Source organism: Ochotona princeps, chromosome 4 (assembly GCF_030435755.1).
Source record: "Ochotona princeps isolate mOchPri1 chromosome 4, mOchPri1.hap1, whole genome shotgun sequence".
Classification (NCBI taxonomy): Eukaryota; Metazoa; Chordata; class Mammalia; order Lagomorpha; family Ochotonidae; genus Ochotona; species Ochotona princeps.
This window is the reverse complement of record NC_080835.1, coordinates 84,526,620-84,547,285: the sequence shown is the minus strand read 5'-3', so window position 1 is coordinate 84,547,285 and position 20,666 is coordinate 84,526,620. Positions and strand designations below refer to the sequence as shown.

At 34.8% G+C, this 20,666-nt stretch overlaps 1 protein-coding gene across 1 annotated transcript in view; it reads left to right on the top strand.

The window, feature by feature from the left end:
* DYNC2H1 (dynein cytoplasmic 2 heavy chain 1) overlaps positions 1 to 20,666 on the top strand; it is a 280,093-nt gene that overhangs the window by 126,266 nt on the left and 133,161 nt on the right. Inside the window, exons 61-67 of the mRNA XM_058663973.1 lie at positions 1,479 to 1,565; positions 4,394 to 4,520; positions 6,327 to 6,468; positions 8,519 to 8,628; positions 15,908 to 16,006; positions 17,838 to 17,961; positions 20,061 to 20,224. Coding sequence (XP_058519956.1) covers positions 1,479 to 1,565; positions 4,394 to 4,520; positions 6,327 to 6,468; positions 8,519 to 8,628; positions 15,908 to 16,006; positions 17,838 to 17,961; positions 20,061 to 20,224 — 853 coding nt within the window. The remainder of the gene's footprint in view (positions 1 to 1,478; positions 1,566 to 4,393; positions 4,521 to 6,326; positions 6,469 to 8,518; positions 8,629 to 15,907; positions 16,007 to 17,837; positions 17,962 to 20,060; positions 20,225 to 20,666) is intronic.

Genomic DNA, 20,666 nt, shown 5'->3' with positions numbered 1-20,666 from the left:
AGTCTTTGCTTTCATTTCTCACTCGTATCATCATGACATTGTGCTAGTTTATTTTTTTGCTAGTCTGCCTGTAATTTTCAAAGTTTTGTTACATTCTTTTGGGTTTTTCATTTTGAAAAAAGTAGCATCACCTTGTTTCCTGCATGAAATAGAGATCCTGAAGACATCACCTGTTTTTTTGTTTGTTTTAAATTTGCTGCTTTGATTCTCTCTGTTCATTTTGAATTTGTTTTAGTTTCTGCTTTTTATATTGGAAAGCGTTGTTGATGCATCTATTTCTTGGGTGTGCAGCATTGGAAATCTTTCCTGGAAGTTCTCAGTGTTGTGCCTAGGCTCCTTGGCTTCTGAGCTTCACTGTAGCTGGTCAGAGAGCATGGGCTACTTGATAGCAGCTCCTCAACATTTGTAGTGATGTGGAGAGGAGATGGGTTTAGTGATTTTTCTCTGAAAGGATCCTCACATCTTCTGTGCTGGGTGTACTAATGGTGAATGGAGATGAGTTAGACATAAATTAAGTTTGTGGTGTTTGAGGTTAATTGGCAAGTCTAATCTCAGTGGAGGAAGAAGTCTGGGGTCCAACTGCAGTACCAACAATTAAGCCATCCTATATACTTAATTGACGCTTAACTTCAGAACTTCTTGCTAGCTTTCTTGTAAATTTGCTGTTCTTATACAGGAGTAGTGTTTGGTGTTCTGATAGGTCCGTTACTAATTTAAAAAATGTTGCTGCAATTTCTTTTTGCCTTCAAAATATTATTGAAATTTCTCTTTTGCCTTACTCTTGCATTCTCTTCATATATTTATGTGCACAGATATGTGCACGTTTGTGTACACCTATGTTCACACACACGTTCTTGATTAATGAAAAGGTAATGAATGTATTTGATCTACTACTTATCTACATGCAAAACCAATTTTAAGCTGGATTATCAGCAGCATCATATTGGGTCAAAAGATACATTTCCAGGCCTTTCACAGTAGCCTAGCAGCTAAAGTCCTCGCCTTGCATGCACTTTGATTCCATATGGGCGTCGGTTCTAATCCCAGCAGCCCCACTTCCCATCCATCTCCCTGCTTGTGGCCTGGGAGAGTGGTCAAGGATGGCCCGAAGCCTTGGGATCCTGCACCTGTGTGGGAAACCTTGAGGAAGTTCCTGGCTCCTGGCTCCAAATCAGCAGAGCACCAGCCGTTGCAGCCACTTGGGGAGTGAATCATTGGATGGAAGATCTTCCTCTCTGTCTCTCCTCTCTGTATATCTGACTTTGCAATATAAATAAATAAATAAATCTTTTAAAAAGCTTCATTTCTAATTTTAAAATCACTTTCTAAATTAAATTCCGAGTAAAGATGTTATATTATTGAACTAATGACAGTTTTTATTGTTCATATGCTGCTGTAAGATTGCATATTATATTGATGCTGCCTTATCATTGATACCTAAAACAGAATTACTTTTCTAATATTGGATTATGTTTTAGGAATTTAAAGAGAACTGAAGATAGAAAAAGGAAACTAGAGGAACTTCTTAATTCTGTTGGTCAGAAGGTATCAGAATTGAAAGAAAAGTAAGTTAAATTTTGAATGATATCTTGGATATTAAAAACATAGACTATAACTACTAAAATTTTTTTCAAATCTGAGTTGTGATCTCTATTTTTACCTGTTTTTTTGTGGTTTATTACAAATATAGAATAATATGGGAGGTATTCCTTTTTAAAGAAACTTTTTGTTAAAAGTAAAATTCTTAAATTTTTGTTTATATTGCTATTGCTACTGAATTTATGTCCCCTATATTCATGCAAAAGTTGTACTATAGAAACTGAATATAATAAACTAATGCATGGGTTGTTTACATACATTTGCCTTTTTGTATTTTCTTCTCTTGGTGATAAAGAATGTTCATTCTGCAAGTTGACATTGTGGGACTAAATATCCTGTACTCTTCCCAAGAAAATATTATCATGTTTAATGCTTCTGTCGCCTTTGATGCAGCTCTGTGCCTCTGTGATTGCTTTTTAGTACAGGATAGAGCATATTTGTGTGGGAATGAATGTGGATGTTGGGACCTTTTTTTTTTTAAAGTGTGTGAAGGTTTGAAATCTGGAAAACAAATGAGAAAATATAGATGTTATGATTGCCTTCAGTTTTATGAAATTAATGCTCTTCTATAAGTTACATATCGATAAGAAATATATTTGTAGAAAAAAGGAAATCAGGGGCCCTGCATGGTAGCCTAGTTGCTTAAGTCCTTGCCTTGCACAACCTGGGATCCCATATGGGTGCCTGTTCTAATCCCGGCAGCCTGGCTTCCCATTCAGCTCCCTGCTTATGGCCTGGGAAAGCAGTCCAGGACGGCCTGATGCCTTGGGAACCTGTACCTGTGTGGGAGACCTGGAAGAGGCTCTGGGCTCCTGGCTTCAGATTGGCTCAGCTTTGGCCGTTGTGGCTCACTTGGGGAGTGAATCATTGGACAGAAGATATTCCTCTCTGTCTGTCCTCCTCTCTGTATATCTGGCTTTCCAATAAAAATAAATAAATCTTTTTAAAAAAAAGGAAATGAAAAAGAAAAATTCAAGTAGAGAAGTCCATTATTTTAAAATTCCTGAAGTTTTTATATTAAAAATATAGGAAAATATGCATTATGTTCTTCCAGATATTATTAGAAAAATATAAAAAATAAGTATGACAGTATTTTCATTGTTGTATACTCACTGTTAGTACTTAGTATGCAGCTTATTTTCACTTATTTTCTGAATACTTAACATATGACAAAAGTGCTTCAACTTCAGCTTTATTAGTCGCTTGTGTGTAAAGAGTTATACTGCATTTTCATGTTTATCCCTTATAATAATACTGTCATATAAATATTATCCTTGTATTTTGTGTATTGGAAATATTTAGGATAGGGAGTCTTATTTGCCTAATATTGAACAGATAGCAAATGACTAAGCCAGCGTAGATTCTAGGTTTGTATAATTTAGGAATTCCTATTCTCAATCACTGTACCATACTCCCAATATTTTGGATGGAATATTAGAAAAAAAATCTTTGGGATTAACTTTTAATTTTAAAGCAAGATGGTATTTTCCATGATAGAAGAATGCACTTTTGAGAGCTACTGTGCTGTTGCAAGCATGATATGAAATTTGGTTTGACTTTGGGCTACATGTAGTATTCTTATTGACAGAATAAAAATAAATATGACCTGTCAAACTTTATTTTCTAATCTGAAAACATTGAAAATAATTTTTACATGTTTCTGTCATTTATGTATCTACACTGTGCAATATGAATTGCTGTGTTTAATACAAATCTGGTTTTCTAGTCCCAGGTTCTACAGCAGAATCACCTAATGGAACCTGGGTGATGTGACAAAATATGCTAATGTCTGTGCTTCCTGCATGGTGGCCATTAGCCATGTGTGTTACTGAGAACGGCATTGTGTGGAGCATGACTAAGGAATAGAAATTTTAATATTATTTGTCTTTAGCTTATATTTCAACAACTGTATGTGACTGGTAGCTACCATATTGGACAACTGAGTTCTAGAATTTTTTTGGTCTGAGGACAGACAGAAAAGAACAGAGAAGTGATGAAATATACTGTGTGTAAAGTACAGGCAAGTTAATATCATTTACACATGTAAATGAATTTATATCCTCTACTAGTTATTGGTGAGACCTGTACAATAACCTTCTTCATTCTGAGTTTCCGTATCTGTAACTTGAGGATTATGCTTGTTTTAGCGATTTTTTGCAAAGACACATATATATGTTTTTCCATGCTTGGTAGCATTTTTGGCACATCATGATTATTACTCTCATATTTAATGAAATTTTAGAGTTTTGCAAGTATTTTTCAAGGAAAATAAATTCATAAACTTTGGCAACTGGGGTTGTAGGGAGGGATTATATAATGAATAGGATATTTTAAGTAAGTGCTGAAATTTTATATTTATTTTTTAGGTAAATATAGGGGTAAGGGAGTGATTGGAATATCTTCTGGTAAAGTGGAGCATCCTGAGAAACAGAGGATAAAAACCATGCTGCATTTTCTAAAACTGTTAAACTTCCTCAGATGTTGACATGTAGTTTTCTGAAATTGGTAGAAATAAACCTAGGGATGTAGATTGGATTAGTCTTATTTCAGGACCTTCCTAATATGTTATTAAGAAACGTGTATATAATGCTGTAGGGTATGGAGGCCTTCTCAGTTTTTAAGGTAGAAGATGATAATACTTTGTGTACTAGGATATTTTTGTGTATTAGTGATAATTTGTACACAAATATTACTAGTCACTTAAATTGTGGCACAATGGCTTTACCACTCAAGAAAAATTTTATTAAAATTGTTTTTAATTCTTGCTTTAAATCAAATTCTAATGTTTTCACAGATTTCAGAGCAGGACTTCAGAAGCTGCCAAACTTGAAGCTGAAGTAAGCAAAGCACAGGAAACGATCAGAGCTGCAGAGATGTTGATTAATCAGCTCAACAGGGAACACAAGAGGTGGAATGCACAGGTTTGTCTCGTGTGGTCATGAATGACTTTTTCAAATCCTGGGGAACCTATCACGTGGTGGTAAGAACAACACAGGAGAAGTGGGCATTTTGTGCAGGGGTTGGATGCTACTTGGGGCTCCTATGTTTCATATGCTATTACGTGGTTTAAGACAGTCCCACTTGCCATCCAACTTCCTGCTAATGTGTCCCTGGAAGTTAACAGGGAATAACTCAACTTCTTGGGCCCTTATGCTTGCGTGGAAGAGCTGCATTGAGTTCCTGATTCTTGGTTTAAACCTGGTCCATTCCTGACTCACATGGGTGTTTGGAAAGTAAACCAGCGGATGGATGATCTCTATCTGTCATTCCAGTAAATGAAAATAAATTTAGAAAGTAAAAAAGAAAAGAAGAAATATTAATTAAATTGTATTAGCCCCAGACAAATAATCTAGATCTAAATTATTATCATTAAGCAAAATATTTTTATATGAGTTAATCTTAGGTAAAACAACCTCTTCTCAAGTTCAAATGTTATTGAGGGGAAGACAGGGAATAAAATGATTTGATTGTACATTTATTGACTTTTAAATTTTTTGAGTTTACTTTCATTAGGATATTTTTTCTTTTTGTGCAAATAATTTTATAAGGAGATATTATTTACTTAGTAGAGTTACAAAGACAATGAGAGATAAACAGAAGGAGAAGTAGGGAACAGAGAGAGAGGGAGACAGAGAAAAGAAAAGAATCTCCCATCTGCTGGTTCAGTTCCCAGGTACATGCCGCCTAGTGCTTGGGTCATTTTCCACTGTTTTTCTCAGGCATTTATCCATGACTTGAAGCAGTACCCATGGGCTGCTGTCGTGGGAGGCTTTACCTGCTGTGCCATAATACTCCCTTGGAAAGTAATTTTATGGTCCAAAACTATTGGTTTTTATTTCTGCATGTAATATTTTATCATTCAAAATGTGACTGTCTAGCCTTTTTTTCCCTTTAGTTGTAGTTCTTCAGCCATTAAAGCTAGAAGCATATGGGCTTTGCCTTTTCTTTGCCTAGTGTATCCATTTATCTTCCATCTTTAACACCAATATCTTTGTCTACCATCTTTAATACCAATACCAATAATCCAAATATTTCTTATTTGGATTCTTCTAATTGTCTTCTTCCTATATGACCTCTTAATTAGTTTATACTTCATTTTTCGGGTGATTTGTATTTTTAAAAATATAATCTGATTACATTATTCATAGTCTGCGTAAATACTTGGACACACTAATCAGGTCAAAATAGAAATTCTTTTGTGTAGCTTGAAGACCTTTTCCTAATCTGCTCCAGTAAACTCTCCCCTTGTCTACACATTCCATTGGCATCACTACAACTCCTTGTATTCAGTGGCAGGCTTTGTCCATGTTACCCTTTTCACTAATGAGGATACTCTGGATTCTCTTCAGAACACATAAATCTTTTGCCTTTTCACTAACAAGGACTTGTTTTTTTCTTTTCTGCTTTTGCTTATACTATGTGTCCCAATTTTATTTTAGAAAGTAGTACAAATTTGGAATGTGAATTGCTCAGGATGATATTGATGTGCTCATTAGGAGTTTTCAGTGACCAAATGTATCTGTAAAAAAAAAATTGAATTTCACCATTTTGAAATACATTATAATAAGTTCTGATGTCTTGTTGACATTTTGCATTTTGATCACCGTATTTGAGACAAGAAGTTTATTACTTAAAGCATAATATTTTTCCCACAGTCAAAATTCCATGAAGTTATTGTTTTCTTCCATGTTGAAGACTATCCATAAATCTATCTCTTTTTCCACCAGGTTGCAGAGATAACAGAGGAATTGGCCACCCTTCCTAAGAGAGCTCAACTAGCTGCTGCATTTATTACCTATCTTTCTGCTGCTCCTGAATGTCTGAGAAAAACCTGTTTGGAAGAATGGACCAAGTCAGCTGGTCTTGAAAGTTTGTATATTCTTATTAATAAATTTCAAATGTCTTTATTTTGATAATTTATTTATATTTATTGGAAAGTCAGGTTTACAGAGAGAAAGCGAGACAGAGAAAAAGATATTTCTTCTGCTGGTTCTAACCCCAAGTGATAGGCACAGCTGCACCAATCCAAAGCTAGGAGCCAGGAGCTTCTTCCAGGTCTCCCACGCAGGTGCAGAGTCCTAAGGCTTTAGGCCATCTCAATTGCTGTTCCAGGTTCAAACAGGGAGCGGGATGGGAAGTGGAGCAGCAGAACATGAACTGGTGCCCAGATGGAATCCTGGTGCATGCAAGGCAAGGCTTTAACCACTGGGCTACTGCGCTGGTCCTGAAACTTTTTTGTTTGTTTTCACTTTAATTTTTTAAAATTTTATGATACAATTCCATAGGCTTTGGGATTTCCCTTCATCCCCTCACCAAACTCTTCCCCCTTCCACTAATCTCCCCTATATTATTACAATAGTGTAGTTCTTTCAAGGAGTCATAAATTTACCATTCTGCTGTTTAAGCATATTCTGACATTGTGGGTATGGACAATGACTCACAATCTAACGGCCTATTATCAAAATATATTCAGCAGTATCATTGGGAGTCCACCTTTGATTTGGAAGTATAGATGCATTCTGCATTGTATCTTCACATTTGGGTATGATAGTCTGTATTATACACACAGTTACTATACATTTCCTTAAATGTAAATCTATGAAACAAAATCAACAACAGAAATAAAGTTAAAAAGTTTACAGTTCCATGAAGATAATTAACTTGCTACTGAATGATCACTATGTCACTGAAGAAATGAAAAAGAAAAATAAAAAAAATTCTTGGAAAAAATGCTACTGTATGATCTATGAGGCAGTGAAGAATTTAATAAGAGAAAAGAAACAATTATGAAGAAATGATAATGAAAACAAAAATATCAAAACCCATGAGATGTAGCAAAAGCAGTATTAAAAGGGCTATTGGTTTTATAATTTCCATGAGGGCTGCCTTTTATCAGAGAGAACATACAATATTTGTCCTTTGGGGATTGATTTATTTCACCGAACATAATGGTTTTTTGTTGGGCCCATTTGGTTGCAAATGGTAGAATGTCATGCTTTTTGATGGCTGAGTATTATTCCATGAAGTAGATGTACCACAATTTCTTTATCCACTCCTCTTCTGATAAGCATCTGGGCTGTTTTCATGTCTTTGCTGTTGTAGATTGTGCTGCTCTAAATATAGGATTGACTTCCATTCTATTACTATTTTTTATTTTTAAAATAACCTTTAAAAAATATTTATTTTTACTGCAAACTCAGATTTGCAGAGAGAAGCAGAGACAGAGAGAAATATCTTCTATCTGCTGGTTCACTCCCCAAGTGGGCACAATGGCTGGGGTGAGCTAATCTGAAGCCAGGAGTCAGAAGCTCTTTCCAGGTCTCCCAAGTCTTTGGACTGTCCTCGACTGCTTTCCCAGGGCACAAGCTCGGTGCTGGTAGGGAAGTGGAGCAGCTGGAATATGAACCGGTGCCCATATGGGTTCCAGGTGCATGCAAGGCAAGGACTTCAGCCAGTAGGCTACTGCGTTGGGCTCTACTTTACTGTTTTTAAAATTTTCTGTAAGTTTTAAGGATACTTTAAGGCATATTCCATAATGATTTGCTAAAATCCACAAATTTTTGTTATTATTTTATTGTAATTCTTCTGTTCATATACCACTTTATGAAACTGAGACCTTAGAATAATTTTTGATACAATAGTATAATTGAACATTTTATTATTTTTGAAACATTTTACATTGTAAGATATAGAAACTGCAAAACATTTTTTGCATTTATGGGTTTCACATAATTATTAAATGATTTAGCTGAGTTCAATTTCTTTGTGATTTTTACACATTTGCCTTTTTCCCTGCGAGTTCATGTGTGAAGTATGGAATAATGGATTTCAAATGAAAAATTTCATAGAATGTTGTTTTAGCATGATTCACATTTTTTCTCTCCCTTCATATGCAGTAAAGTATTATTTATCTTTTCAGAATTTGATCTGAGGAAATTTCTTTGTACTGAAAGTGAGCAGTTAATTTGGAAGAGTGAAGGCTTACCGTCAGATGACCTCTCGATAGAAAATGCCCTTGTTATATTACAGGTGATTATTCTATTTTAATCAGAAATGCTTTCTTTTAATCCCTATGATAGGAAATGCATCCTGTTACATTCCTTAAGTTCTTATGGTTTCCTAATTACTGTATTTTTGTTTACATGAAAGAAAATATTTTGCTAATGCAAATGAATTGATGATTTGGTTAGCAAATATATAATTTTCAGTGATCAGTTCTCTCAAAAACATAAAATGGCATTATTTTGATGGTAATAAAGTATGAATTGAACTTCTGAAAGACATGTTTTCACAATACCTGATTCATTGAATTGTGTGTTTCCTTCATTTAATATGTGACTTTATCAATTGTATATTTTGGTTTTGTCTTGAAAATATAGCAAGTAACAATATAGGGGAAAAGGGGTGGGGTAGGGTGTAATGGGAAATCCCTGAACCTGTGGAACTGTATCATAAGAAATAAAAATTTAAAAAAGAAGAAGAAAAAAAAGGAAGTAAAGGTAAATTATAAGTTATAGATGTACATATTTTAACAATGTATTCTTGCCAAGGGTATGTGTATGCAAATGGCACCGGTTAAAGTTTAAAATATCAATACCTTAATGGGAATGAATATGAGCATCAACTTCCAAGCCTTCTATATGGGTTATTATTTTTTAAAAGATTTATTTCTATTTGAAAGGTAGATTTTATAGAAAGAGAAGGAGAGACAGAGAGAGAGAACTTGATCTTCTGGTTTACTCCCAAAACAGCTTCAATGGCTGGAGCTGAGCTATTCCAAAGCCAGGAGCCAGGAGCTTCTTTTTGGGTCTCCCATGTGGGTGCAGGAGACCAACGACTTGATCCATCCTCTGTTCCCTTCCCAGGGCATAAGGAGGAAGCTGGATTGAAGTGGAACAACTGGGACTTGAACTGACACCCCCATGGGATACCAGTCCTGCAAGTGCAGGATTAGCCTGTTTTGCCACAGTGTGGCCCCAGAAACGGATTATCAATTTGCCTTTTCTTATTAGCTTGGCTTACATTCTTCATATGGAACTTGAAACACATTTTGCTCTTGAATAGTGCAAATTGTTTTCTGTTTCTTCCAATCTTCTTTTAGTTCATAATGGGAGTATTTTCCTTTTTTAATATATTTTTATTTTGAATTTTGAATTATGTGGTACAATTTCTTATAGACTGGGATTCCCCCCCAAACTTCCACCCCCCAACAGATTTTCCCCATTTTACTACAATGGTGTAGTCCTTTATAAGGAATTACAATTCTATCAGTCTTAGTTAAGTATACCCTGATATTGTTGGTACAGACAATGTCAGACAGTCCAGCATCCCATTGTCTACACATTTCCAACAGTTCCATTGGGAATCCATCTTTTGTCTGGAAGCAGGGATGTATGTTGCGTTATACCCAATGGGAGTATTTTCTTTCCACTTGTTAACTACCTTCCCTGCATGCAATGGACTATTTTTTTTAATATTTATTTATTTATTTATTTTTAAAGATTTATTCATTTTTATTACAGCCAGATATACACAGAGGAGGAGAGACAGAGAGGAAGATCCTCCGTCCAATGATTCACTCCCCAAGTGAGCCGCAACGGGCCGGTGCTGCACTGATCTGAAGCCGGGAACCAGGAACCTCTTCCAGGTCTCCCACGCAGGTGCAGTGTCCCAATGCATTGGGCCGTCCTCAACCGCCCTCCCAGGCCACAAGCAGGGAGCTGGATGGGAAGTGGAGCTGCCGGGACCAGAACCGGCGCCCATATGGGATCCCGGGGCCTTCAAGGCGAGGACTTTAGCCGCTAGGCCACGCCGCCGGGCCCAATATTTATTTATTTTTATAGGAAAGACAGATATACAGAGAGGAGGAGAGACAGAGAGGAAGATGCTCCGTCCAATGATTCACTCCCCAAGTGAGCTGCAATGGCCGGTGCTGCGCTGATCCGAAGCTGGGAACCTGGAACCTCTTCCAGGTCTCCTACGCAGGTGCAGGGTCCCAAGGCTTTGGGCCGTCCTGGACTGCTTTCCCAGGCCACAAGCAGGGAGCTGGATAGGAAGTGGAGCTGCCGGGATTAGAACCGGCGCCCATATGGGATCCTGGTGCGTTCAAGGCGAGGACTTTAGCCAGTAGGCCACGCTGCCGGGCCCCATGCAATGGACTCTTCATATTATGCTCCATGGTCTCAAAAAAGGCTTGAATATTAATATTCCTCTTTAGATAACTTTTTTTCTCTTTAGATAACATTATCAGCATTCTATGATGCATATTTTAGACCCTGTTTGTTTTTTTAGTAGCTTGTTAAGAGCTTATTATATGTTGACTCATTATATGAGTTTCTTACAGTAAAGAAGTTGAACAGTTTTGCCGTTTTTTTTAATTTGGTCAGTTTCTAATTTACCTTTCAGACATTTTTATCATTATTTTGAAACTGGAATCTCACATTTATAAGTAAATAAATTCTTTGCCTTGAGCTAAATTTAATGGTTTTTATAGTATTTGTTATTCTTTCCCCAAGGCTTTACAGTTATCTCTTCTTTTTTTTTTTTTTTTTTTTTAAGATTTATTTTATTTTTATTACAAAGTCAGATATACTGAGAGGAGGAGAGATAGAGAGGAAGTGGAGCTGCCGGGATTAGAACCAGCGGCCATATGGGATCAAGGCGAGGACCTTAGCCACTAGGCCACGCCGCCAAGCCCTACAGTTATCTCTTCTTGCTGTGAGTAATCCAAGAAAGAAATCATCAGCAAATTAAAAAAATAATAGTTTTAGAATTGTCTTTTTTACTCTAAAACAGTAGAATAAAAATTTTTATTCTAAAAGTTTTTTATCCTAAAATTTTTATTCTAGACTTTATTTTAAATAAAAATATTCAGAGGAAAAATATTTATTAGTATAATTTTAAATTTTTCACTGATATTAACAGAAAATAATACATTTGTTATCTGAATTGTCTTTCATGATAAGTCTTGGGAAAATGGTTTTGAAGTTATTTTGACAATCTGGTTAGATTTGCTTTGTATTTGTCATCACCAAGGTTTTTTTTTACGCAATTATATTGAGTTGGAGGACAGAAAAATAACCACTTTAAAAATCTTCTTGATGATACCAATATTTAGTGTTGTAAAATCAAGGTAGACTAGGTGTGCAGTAACATGTAGTTGATGGTGGACAGCACATCTCTGACGTTCACTCATTAACATCCCTGGGTGATGTATGTGATATTCTACAAACATTTGCACATAATGGTCAAGTTTCTAGGAAGTCTGGTATCAGAATAGATGGCTGTGCTTCATAAATTCGATATAGTTTTGATTCAGAAAGATTGGCATCAAGACATGTAATTATCCAATGCAACAGTTTCATTAAATGTATGAAAAGCATTTGTGTATAAAATGTTTTGATATTATGAAAGTGCTCAAAATTATTATATTTATGTTAAACTAGCTGTTGAAGTACAGGTATTATCTTGAAAACAGTAAAATTTTTATCTACCCTTAGTCTTGTAACAAGAATTTGTTTATTTTGTTAATAGTAAGCTTATGGTTTATATTTTAGTGAGGTGGGAACACTTGGCCATGGTGCACATGTGTTCTGGATTAATTGGGCTATACTTTATATAGATTTCCTGTTGTAGTTATTAGTGATTTCACTTTCAAAATGTCTTGCATTGAGCAAGAAATTACAGATGTTTTAAAATGTTGGACAGTTCAGTAGATGATAATGTATAAGACTGTTAGAAGTTATAATAAAGGAAAAGTGAAAATATCCAGAAAGGAGATGGAAAAGATGGCTGATTTATTTTAGATTTTATCTATATTTTTATTATCTACTGATTATTTGCTATTCATGAGCAGTTCAGTGTAAAGCCTCTTTACATTTTTATGTTGTATATTTTGTATTTTTTCTTCCTGCTATTTAGTATATGCTTAAGAATACTCACTAATTCAATGTTAGTGTAAGAATGTAAAGTTATGGGATAGGCATGGTGATTTGACAAGCTAATCTTCCTGCAGTGCTGGCATCCTTTATGGATATCACTTTGTCCTTGTTGCTCCACTTGTGATCCAGCTCTCTGCTTGTTGCCTGGAAGGGCAGCGAAGGATGGCCCAAGACCTTGGGCCTCACCCTCCATAATGGGAGACTGGGAGATTGCTCCTGGCTCCCAGCTTCAGATCAGCTCAGCTCTGGTCACTGCAACCATTTGGGGAGCGACCCAGTGAATAGGAGACTTCTTGATCTCTCTCTTTTTCTCTGAGAAATTACCTTTCAAATAAAAATAAATGAATCTTAACAAAAGATTGTGAAGTTAAATAATTTTTCCTATGTCCATTATCTTCATTAAGTTACAAATAAACAACAGTAAGTATGTTATAGATGTATTACATGTATGTATATTATATTTGTAAGACAATGCAAGTAATACACTTTTAGCACTTATAACTTTAATGAACCTAAGCAAATGTGTACAGATGTTATTTCTTTCATACATAAAGAAATTCTGGCACAGAAGTGTTAGGCCACTTATCCATTATCAAGTTACAGCTGGGATTCAAGTGCACACATTTATCCCCAGACTGTATGTGAAATTTGATTCTGATTGCTATGTGTGTATATATGTACTGTGCACATTTTTGTGTGTATATATGGACTTGGGCCATATTTTGCTGCTTTCTTAAATGCATTAGCAGAGAGATGAATTGGAAGTGGAGTAGTATGAACTTGAACTAGTGCTTACATATGGAATGCCAGCACAATAGGCAGAAATTGAAGCTACGATACTATAGTGCTGGCCCTGTAATTTATTGTTTTAACTAACTGAAATGTTCAAAAAGGTTGAGGGTAGCTTAAGGATTCAAATAAAGTTATCATGGATTTTCTCTTCATCTTAAGACATGGACTCATTGTCAGATAGGTTTATCTTTATCCTTCATTAACCAAGGCCATTGGTTCCTGCATTTTTACCATCAGCACAGTTTATTTCTTCAGAAAAAAATGTGTTGACTTTCCCTCCCTTAACACCGTCAGCATTTTTTGTCAGTTTCCCAAAAGGGTTATGATAGATTAGCTTGAGTCACCTCCTCATCTCTTGAGTGCAGTTCTGGGTGATTGATAATCATTCAGAAATTCCTTGAGTGGAGCAGAAGGGCAGGTAAGGAAACTCTTTCCCTAAGTACTCTTCTTCCTTTCACGTGCTCTATGGTCTATTTGTCATTTAAATTTTACCAGTGGAGACATTATTCTTGGCTTAGTAGTGCAAGATACAAATCCTCCCTGTCTTTTTTATTTTTCAGTAGTTAATTGTTCATTTAACTCTATCAAATCTGTTTCTGAAATGTCTCATCCTGTCTTAACCATATCCACTGGAGTAGCTTTATTTATACCTCTCATAAGTTGGTATCTGGATAAATACATTATTATACCAGCTGATCTCATGCTTTAGCATCAGTTTCTTCTTCCTAAAACATTGGTCTGATTATAAGGCTTCAGTTATGTATTTCAGTGACATACCATTGCTTGAAGCCTAAACATTTCATTAGTCTTAAATACATTAGGAAAAGTGCATAATCAGGCTCATTTCAGATTACTCCTCCACTTTGTAAGGGTCTTATTTATTACACCCAGCTATACCAATTTAGTGATAGTTTCTCTTTTTTTATTAATTACATTTCATTTTGTGACATAGTTTCATTGGCTCTGGGATTCCCCCAACGCCTCCTTGAGCCCTCCCCCCATGGTTTCTAAATAATCTAGGCCTTTTACATTTTTTTTCTATCAGCTGTTGTTACTTCTAAGAAAGCTTCTGTTTCTCTCTAGGAAATCTTGTTTGGTTTGACCTGAATAGTTTCTTAGCAGCTTACCTTTCTCCAACTGTAACCCTTGTGTATCATCTTGGGCACTTCTGGATGATGAAATTTTCTCTTCTTTTCTTTTTTACTGGATGTGAAGTCATGGAGAATAAGGGAGTGTTTGTTACTGATTTTTGTATCCTTTATATTGTCTTGTGGAAGTTGTTTAACATATGGTAGGTAATTGAACAAATGCATGATTGCAAGAATGAGTGAATAAATGCCCAGTGGTTTGGGCTGAATTATAATTTATTAAATGCAGAATTTACTTAATTACAGAATATGGAGATAAAATATACTTTAGAAAACTTGCATAAATCTGGAGAAATCTGAATACAATGAAAATAAGCTTATACATGCCCTTTGAAATACTTACGTATACTCTGCTAACAAATGATATTTTGAAACATTATCTTCTTTTTTTTCATTTAACTGCATCAGATCATTGGTTTGAAGTCATGGGTAAGAACTTCTAAATACACACATTTATTATATGTATTAATTACTTTCATGTTAAGATGAATGTTTGCTGTTAAATACATGCATTAAGTCACATTTGAAAACCTAGATGCACTACATAATAACATTTGAGAGGCTTTTTACTAAACAAGGTGTTTTGCTAAGAATAGTGCATTTGCAACAATAGAGCAATGACTCTCACCTCAGATAAAAGCTGCATGAAAATTATGCAGTAGTGTAATACAGGGGAAAATATGGAGGAGTGCAGGGAGTAATCTCCGCTGGGTGGAGGCAGAAAAGGTGCTTTTTCTGTAAAGAATTTAAAACAATAGTAACACTGATTTAAACCCAGTTATCTCTTTATCATTCCTTTCTACCAACAATTCTAAGCAGTGTCCGTGATGAAGAGCCCTTGGTCTGCAGAGCACAGATTTTCCACCATCCTTTTTCCTCCTGGTGTGACTCTGAGATACTAAATGTTACGTTTAGTTTTACTTGAAGTCTTCTTTCATATGTGTTCTGATTGCTATAGCACACAATTTCATTATATTTTTCAAATAAATAAAAATTAAAAACAATTGAGTCAACATGTTTAAATATTTATTAGGTAGCTTCTTTCATAAGTATTTGTTTTTGTTTTAATCTATCCAGAGTAGATATAAAGTTAGGGAATAAATTATGTGTTTTCAAAACCAAATGTCGTGGAACAAATGACATCATCATGGAATTAGGACTATTGCCCAATGTATTTCTAATATAGATTTCTGTGTCGTTATATGGCAGAAAGGACTGTTCTTTAACTGTGCTGAATTTGGTTACCTAATGTTGATTGCTGGTCATTGAAAATTTAGTAATATGGCTCTGCTACAGCCTAAAACTATGCCTTTGCTTCTTTCTTAGATTGCTTAGTGAGTCGTAGTTTGTAGGAAACTTTTGATTTGAATCAGAGTTTATAGTTATTTAAAAAACATTAATTTCCTGGTTTTTTTTTTGCTTTGCTAGAGTCGTGTGTGCCCATTTCTTATAGATCCTTCTTCACAAGCTACAGAATGGTTAAAAACACATTTGAAAGATTCACGTTTGGAAGTTATCAATCAGCAGGTATATTATTAACAATTTTGATATTTAGTAGAAATATTTTATAGTGAAAAGTACTTTGAATTTGTAACAAGAAAATATAGATTCAAAACAGAGCCTCAACACTTCCCTGGGATGAGGGTGGCCATGAAGTTGAGGAATAAATGTAACTCTTCAATGCACTTTTCTAGTTTGTTAAAAAAAAAACACTCTAAAATCTTATTTGATACTAGATGATTTAGGGCCAAATAAGGTCTGAGAATTAAACAGTGAATAAGATGATCACAGTCCCTGCCCTTTTGAAGATGATAGTCTACTAGGGGGAGAGAGACAAACATTACTATTTAACTGTGATTTCTGCCACAAGTACAAGAATGCTTTAGAAGTAAGAATAATAACTTATCTTAGACAATCAAGAAAGGCCTTCTGGGCCTTTAGCATATTTATAGTCCCTATGAATGTTTCCCATAGTTTTCTACTCCTATATCTCAATAATAAGCATATTTTATATGTCCCAATATATTGGTCAGTGACATCTAATCATAGAATTTTTAATACTGACATCTCAATGGCATATTTATCTTATTGCTAAAATTATTTTTGTTCAGGATTTTCTTGGAGCAAGTCCTAGTATATGATTAATTTTAATTTTTGCAGATAGAGGCCTGAGTAGTGGTATGCAATTAAACCAGTTGTTGTGAAGTCAGCATCTCATATGAGCACTGATTTCCCATCCCAGCTGCTCCACTTCCCATCCATCTCCCTGCTAATAAATTTGGGAAAGTAGCAGAAAATGGAATCAAGTACTTGAGCTCCGGGCATCCACAAGAAAGACCCAGCTTCATGACTTTGGCCTGGTTAAGCCCCAGTCATTGCAGCTGTTTGGGAGCTGAACCACCAGATGGGAGTCCAGACTTATTTTTTTTCTCTGTGTAATTCCACCTATCAGATAAAGAAAGCTTAAAAAAGTAAATTTTTTGAAAAATTATCTCACAAACTAACTTTTTCTGTAAAGTGAAAATATCTAATTTGTTTGGGTTAAGATTAATGATAAATCAGCTAGTATATAAAATACCTTAATTTGTAGTTTATTGCTTGAGATCTTAGCAATTCTTACCTAAAACATTAGATTAAAAAAAAAATCTGGTGGAGGTTTGGGCTCTTTTCTGTAACTTACTTAGTAATTGGAAGGCCTTGAAAATTTTGACTGGGTATAGAATTTTGTGTAAAGATTTTTTCACAGTACTCAGCTGTCCTACCAAGAGTTTATGAGAGTTCATCATGTGGGCTTCCTCTTTTGTATTTAGTGTTGATTCTATCTTGATTCTAAGTCTAAGCAAAACAGTGGTTAGCAATATCTGAGTAACTTTTTTTTCGAATATATTTTGGAAAATCTTCTCTGCTGCAGTTTAAAAATACAGTGGAAAATAGAAGTAAAGTTTTTATATTATGGGGGAAATAGGGAGCTGCTATTCAGATGTGTTTGTAGAGTTTCTGTCATGTAAGAGAGAAAGAGGTCTACTGTTAAATTGTGTTGATAGTTAACAGTGTGGTGTTATCTACTGAAAAGTACATGAATGTGCTACATATTCTAGTATTTGGAATTTTTTAACCACATAAATAAAAATGTTCAAGTCCTTGTTTTTCTTATGTCCATTTAAATTATGAAACTTTTAGGTAATTTATTCAACTAATCATTATGTAATACTTATAGCTAGAAATACAGTTATTAATAATTTATTTAACTGCATATTGATTTTTAAACATTTATATTCTGATTAGTATTTTCTTCTATGGTGGTCTTCATAAATATTGAAGCAATATGACTTAATATCATTTTTTAAAATTCTTATAGGATAGTAATTTTATCACAGCTCTTGAGTTGGCAGTTCGTTTTGGGAAAACCCTTATTATACAAGAGATGGATGGTGTAGAACCTGTTCTTTATCCGTTGTTGAGACGTGATCTTGTTGCTCAAGGTAAATATTTGCTAGTTTCCAGGGAATATCTGGTTTTCAAAAATTTCTGAGGTAATCTAACTAGGTAAAAGCATCTCAAAGTCCTCTTTCCAAGGAGATGTATGTGATCACCCTCAACAGTGAGTGATGCCAACACGTGCCATGTTGTCTGCTGCTATTTTCCTATGCAATTAATTTTTTCATCATTATGATATAACCCTTTTTTACAGGTGTTTCAGGTGATCAAATCTGATATTAGCATGATTACACAATTTTTTTGGAATGGTTCATGGTTTATAGGTTTGTTTTTTCTCTCAAATTCTCTGTTGGTTTTCTTTTTTAATTAAAATATTTGTGTACGTGTTTAACAGAATGTTACAATATGCACATATACAATATTCTATCTGCTGGTGTACTTCCCAAATGATAGGGCCAGAAACTATGGAAAGAGCTAGAAACTTAATCCAGGTGTCCCACGTAAAAGGCAAAAATGCAGGTACTTGAGTCATCTGTTGTTCCTGAGAGTACACTGCCAAGAAACTAGATTGGAAGTGGAGTGGGATCTTGAATTCAGGCATTTGAAGATAGGCTTTGGGCATACTAGGTAACATCTTAACTGCTGACCCCAAGGTGTACCCCTGGGGTTTGATAGATCTGACAAAATCCTATCACCTAGTGACAACCTAGTTGTTGTAACCATGAGCAAGTTTGTAGAAATGCTGGTATCAATGCTCAGGCATTTCAAAAGGTAATGATTTAATACATAAAGTAATTAGTACTTGATGATAATAATGTTGAAAATACATACTTAGTCATCAGCAAATGATTCATTTACTTATGTGTTAGTCACAGTACTGTAGTTACTTACAGTACTATGTTTTATGATTGTCTTATATTGTTTTACTACTTTGAAGATTATTTATGAAATAGAATGCCATGGTACTCGGGCAGTAGTCGCGTACATCTTGTGTCTATTGCATCTGTTATTGCACTGTTTTTTCTGGTGCTTGATTTAAGCTGGTTGTATTAAAAATTTTTATACCCAAATATCTTTTAATTTCATTGTCCTTGAAAATTTTAAGGTACCCTTGTATGTCATATTTTCTTTAGTCATCTGTTGATGGACACTTAGGCTGTCCATATCTTGATGATTATTTAAAAGGCTGCACTAAACTTGGGAATCCAGGCATCTTCATAAAGTAGTGATTTTATCTCCTGTGTTTCAAGGAAAGATTCCTGGGTCCTTTGATAGTTTTATATTGAGTTTATGTAAGAATATCTATCCTGTCTTTCATAATGGCTGCTCCAATTCACGTTTCTACCAGCAGGTACCTTTCATTTCTTGAAACCTGAATACTGTTTGTTATTTCTTAGCTGTTTTATAATGGGCATCCCAATAAGGCAAGATTTTACAATAGTTTTGATTTGCATTTTCATTATAATGGTGATGTTGAACCCTTTTTCAGTATGACTATTGATGACTTTTGTAACTACTTTGGAAAAATATCTGCTCAAGTCCTTAGCCTATTTTCCAAAATCGTGATGTTTGTTATTAAATATAATAACTTCTTTAAAGTTTGGATTTTAACTCATTAAGTGAGTGCCATTTCATTTTAAGTACTTTTTTTACATTCTGTGTATTGCCTTTTTATGGTTTTGATAACATTTATTTTCATGATTTCTTATAGGTTGATAATTTTAGTTTTTCCCATTTTTAGTATTTAGCATTTTAATATTATATTTTAAATATGAGTTCATTTAAAAACTTATTTAATTAATGGATTTTTTAAAAGCAAATAAAATTTAATTGAGGGTTGCTTTTTTGCTACCTATAGTCAGCCATCTTTCCAAAATCTTAAAAAAGAAACATATAGTTCATGTTCAAATCACAGATTGCAATTAGATATCTTCTTGATGCTTCAGTATCCCAAGATCATCTTAGTGGATAATATTTATAATTATCTACTAATCCTGATGAATAGAGCATTTTGGATGTTAGTATCTTTGATAGCCTAATGTTTTGCTGTTTTTTGGTCTCTATAAAAAATCTAGTATATCTATAAAAGATTGTAGCAAAATACAATACTTAGAACTACTAATTGTTATTTTTTTTTAAATAGGACCAAGGTATGTGGTACAAATAGGTGACAAAGTTATTGACTACAATGAAGAATTCCGTCTGTTTTTGTCAACAAGAAACCCAAATCCCTTTATTCCACCGGATGCAGCTTCCATTGTTACTGAGGTTAACTTCACTACAACGAGAAGTGGATTAAGAGGACAGGTTTGTACAGACAGTCATAATTTATGAAATTCTTTTAGCTCAGGGACCAGAACTACATAGTAGGCTATTCCGCTACCTGTGGTACTGGTATACCATATTGCCACTAGTTTGAATCTTGGATGCTCTGCTTCCAATCCACCTCCTGCTAATGTGCATGGGAAAGCTGCAGAAGATAGCCCAAGTGATGGGCCTCTGCATTCATGAGGGGGACTCGGGGAACTGCTGGCTGCTGGCTTTAGGCTAGCTCAGTTCTGGCCAATTGCAACCATTTGAGAATGAGCCAGTCGATGGAAAATCTCTCTCTGTCACTCCTCTCTGTAACTCTGTCTTTCAAATAAACAAATAAAATAAATAATAGCAAAAAGTATTTTGTAGCTTTGTGTACTTGTTAGATATTTAGAATGGGAAGATATATTGTTAAACTGATTAGTATTTAAACTTG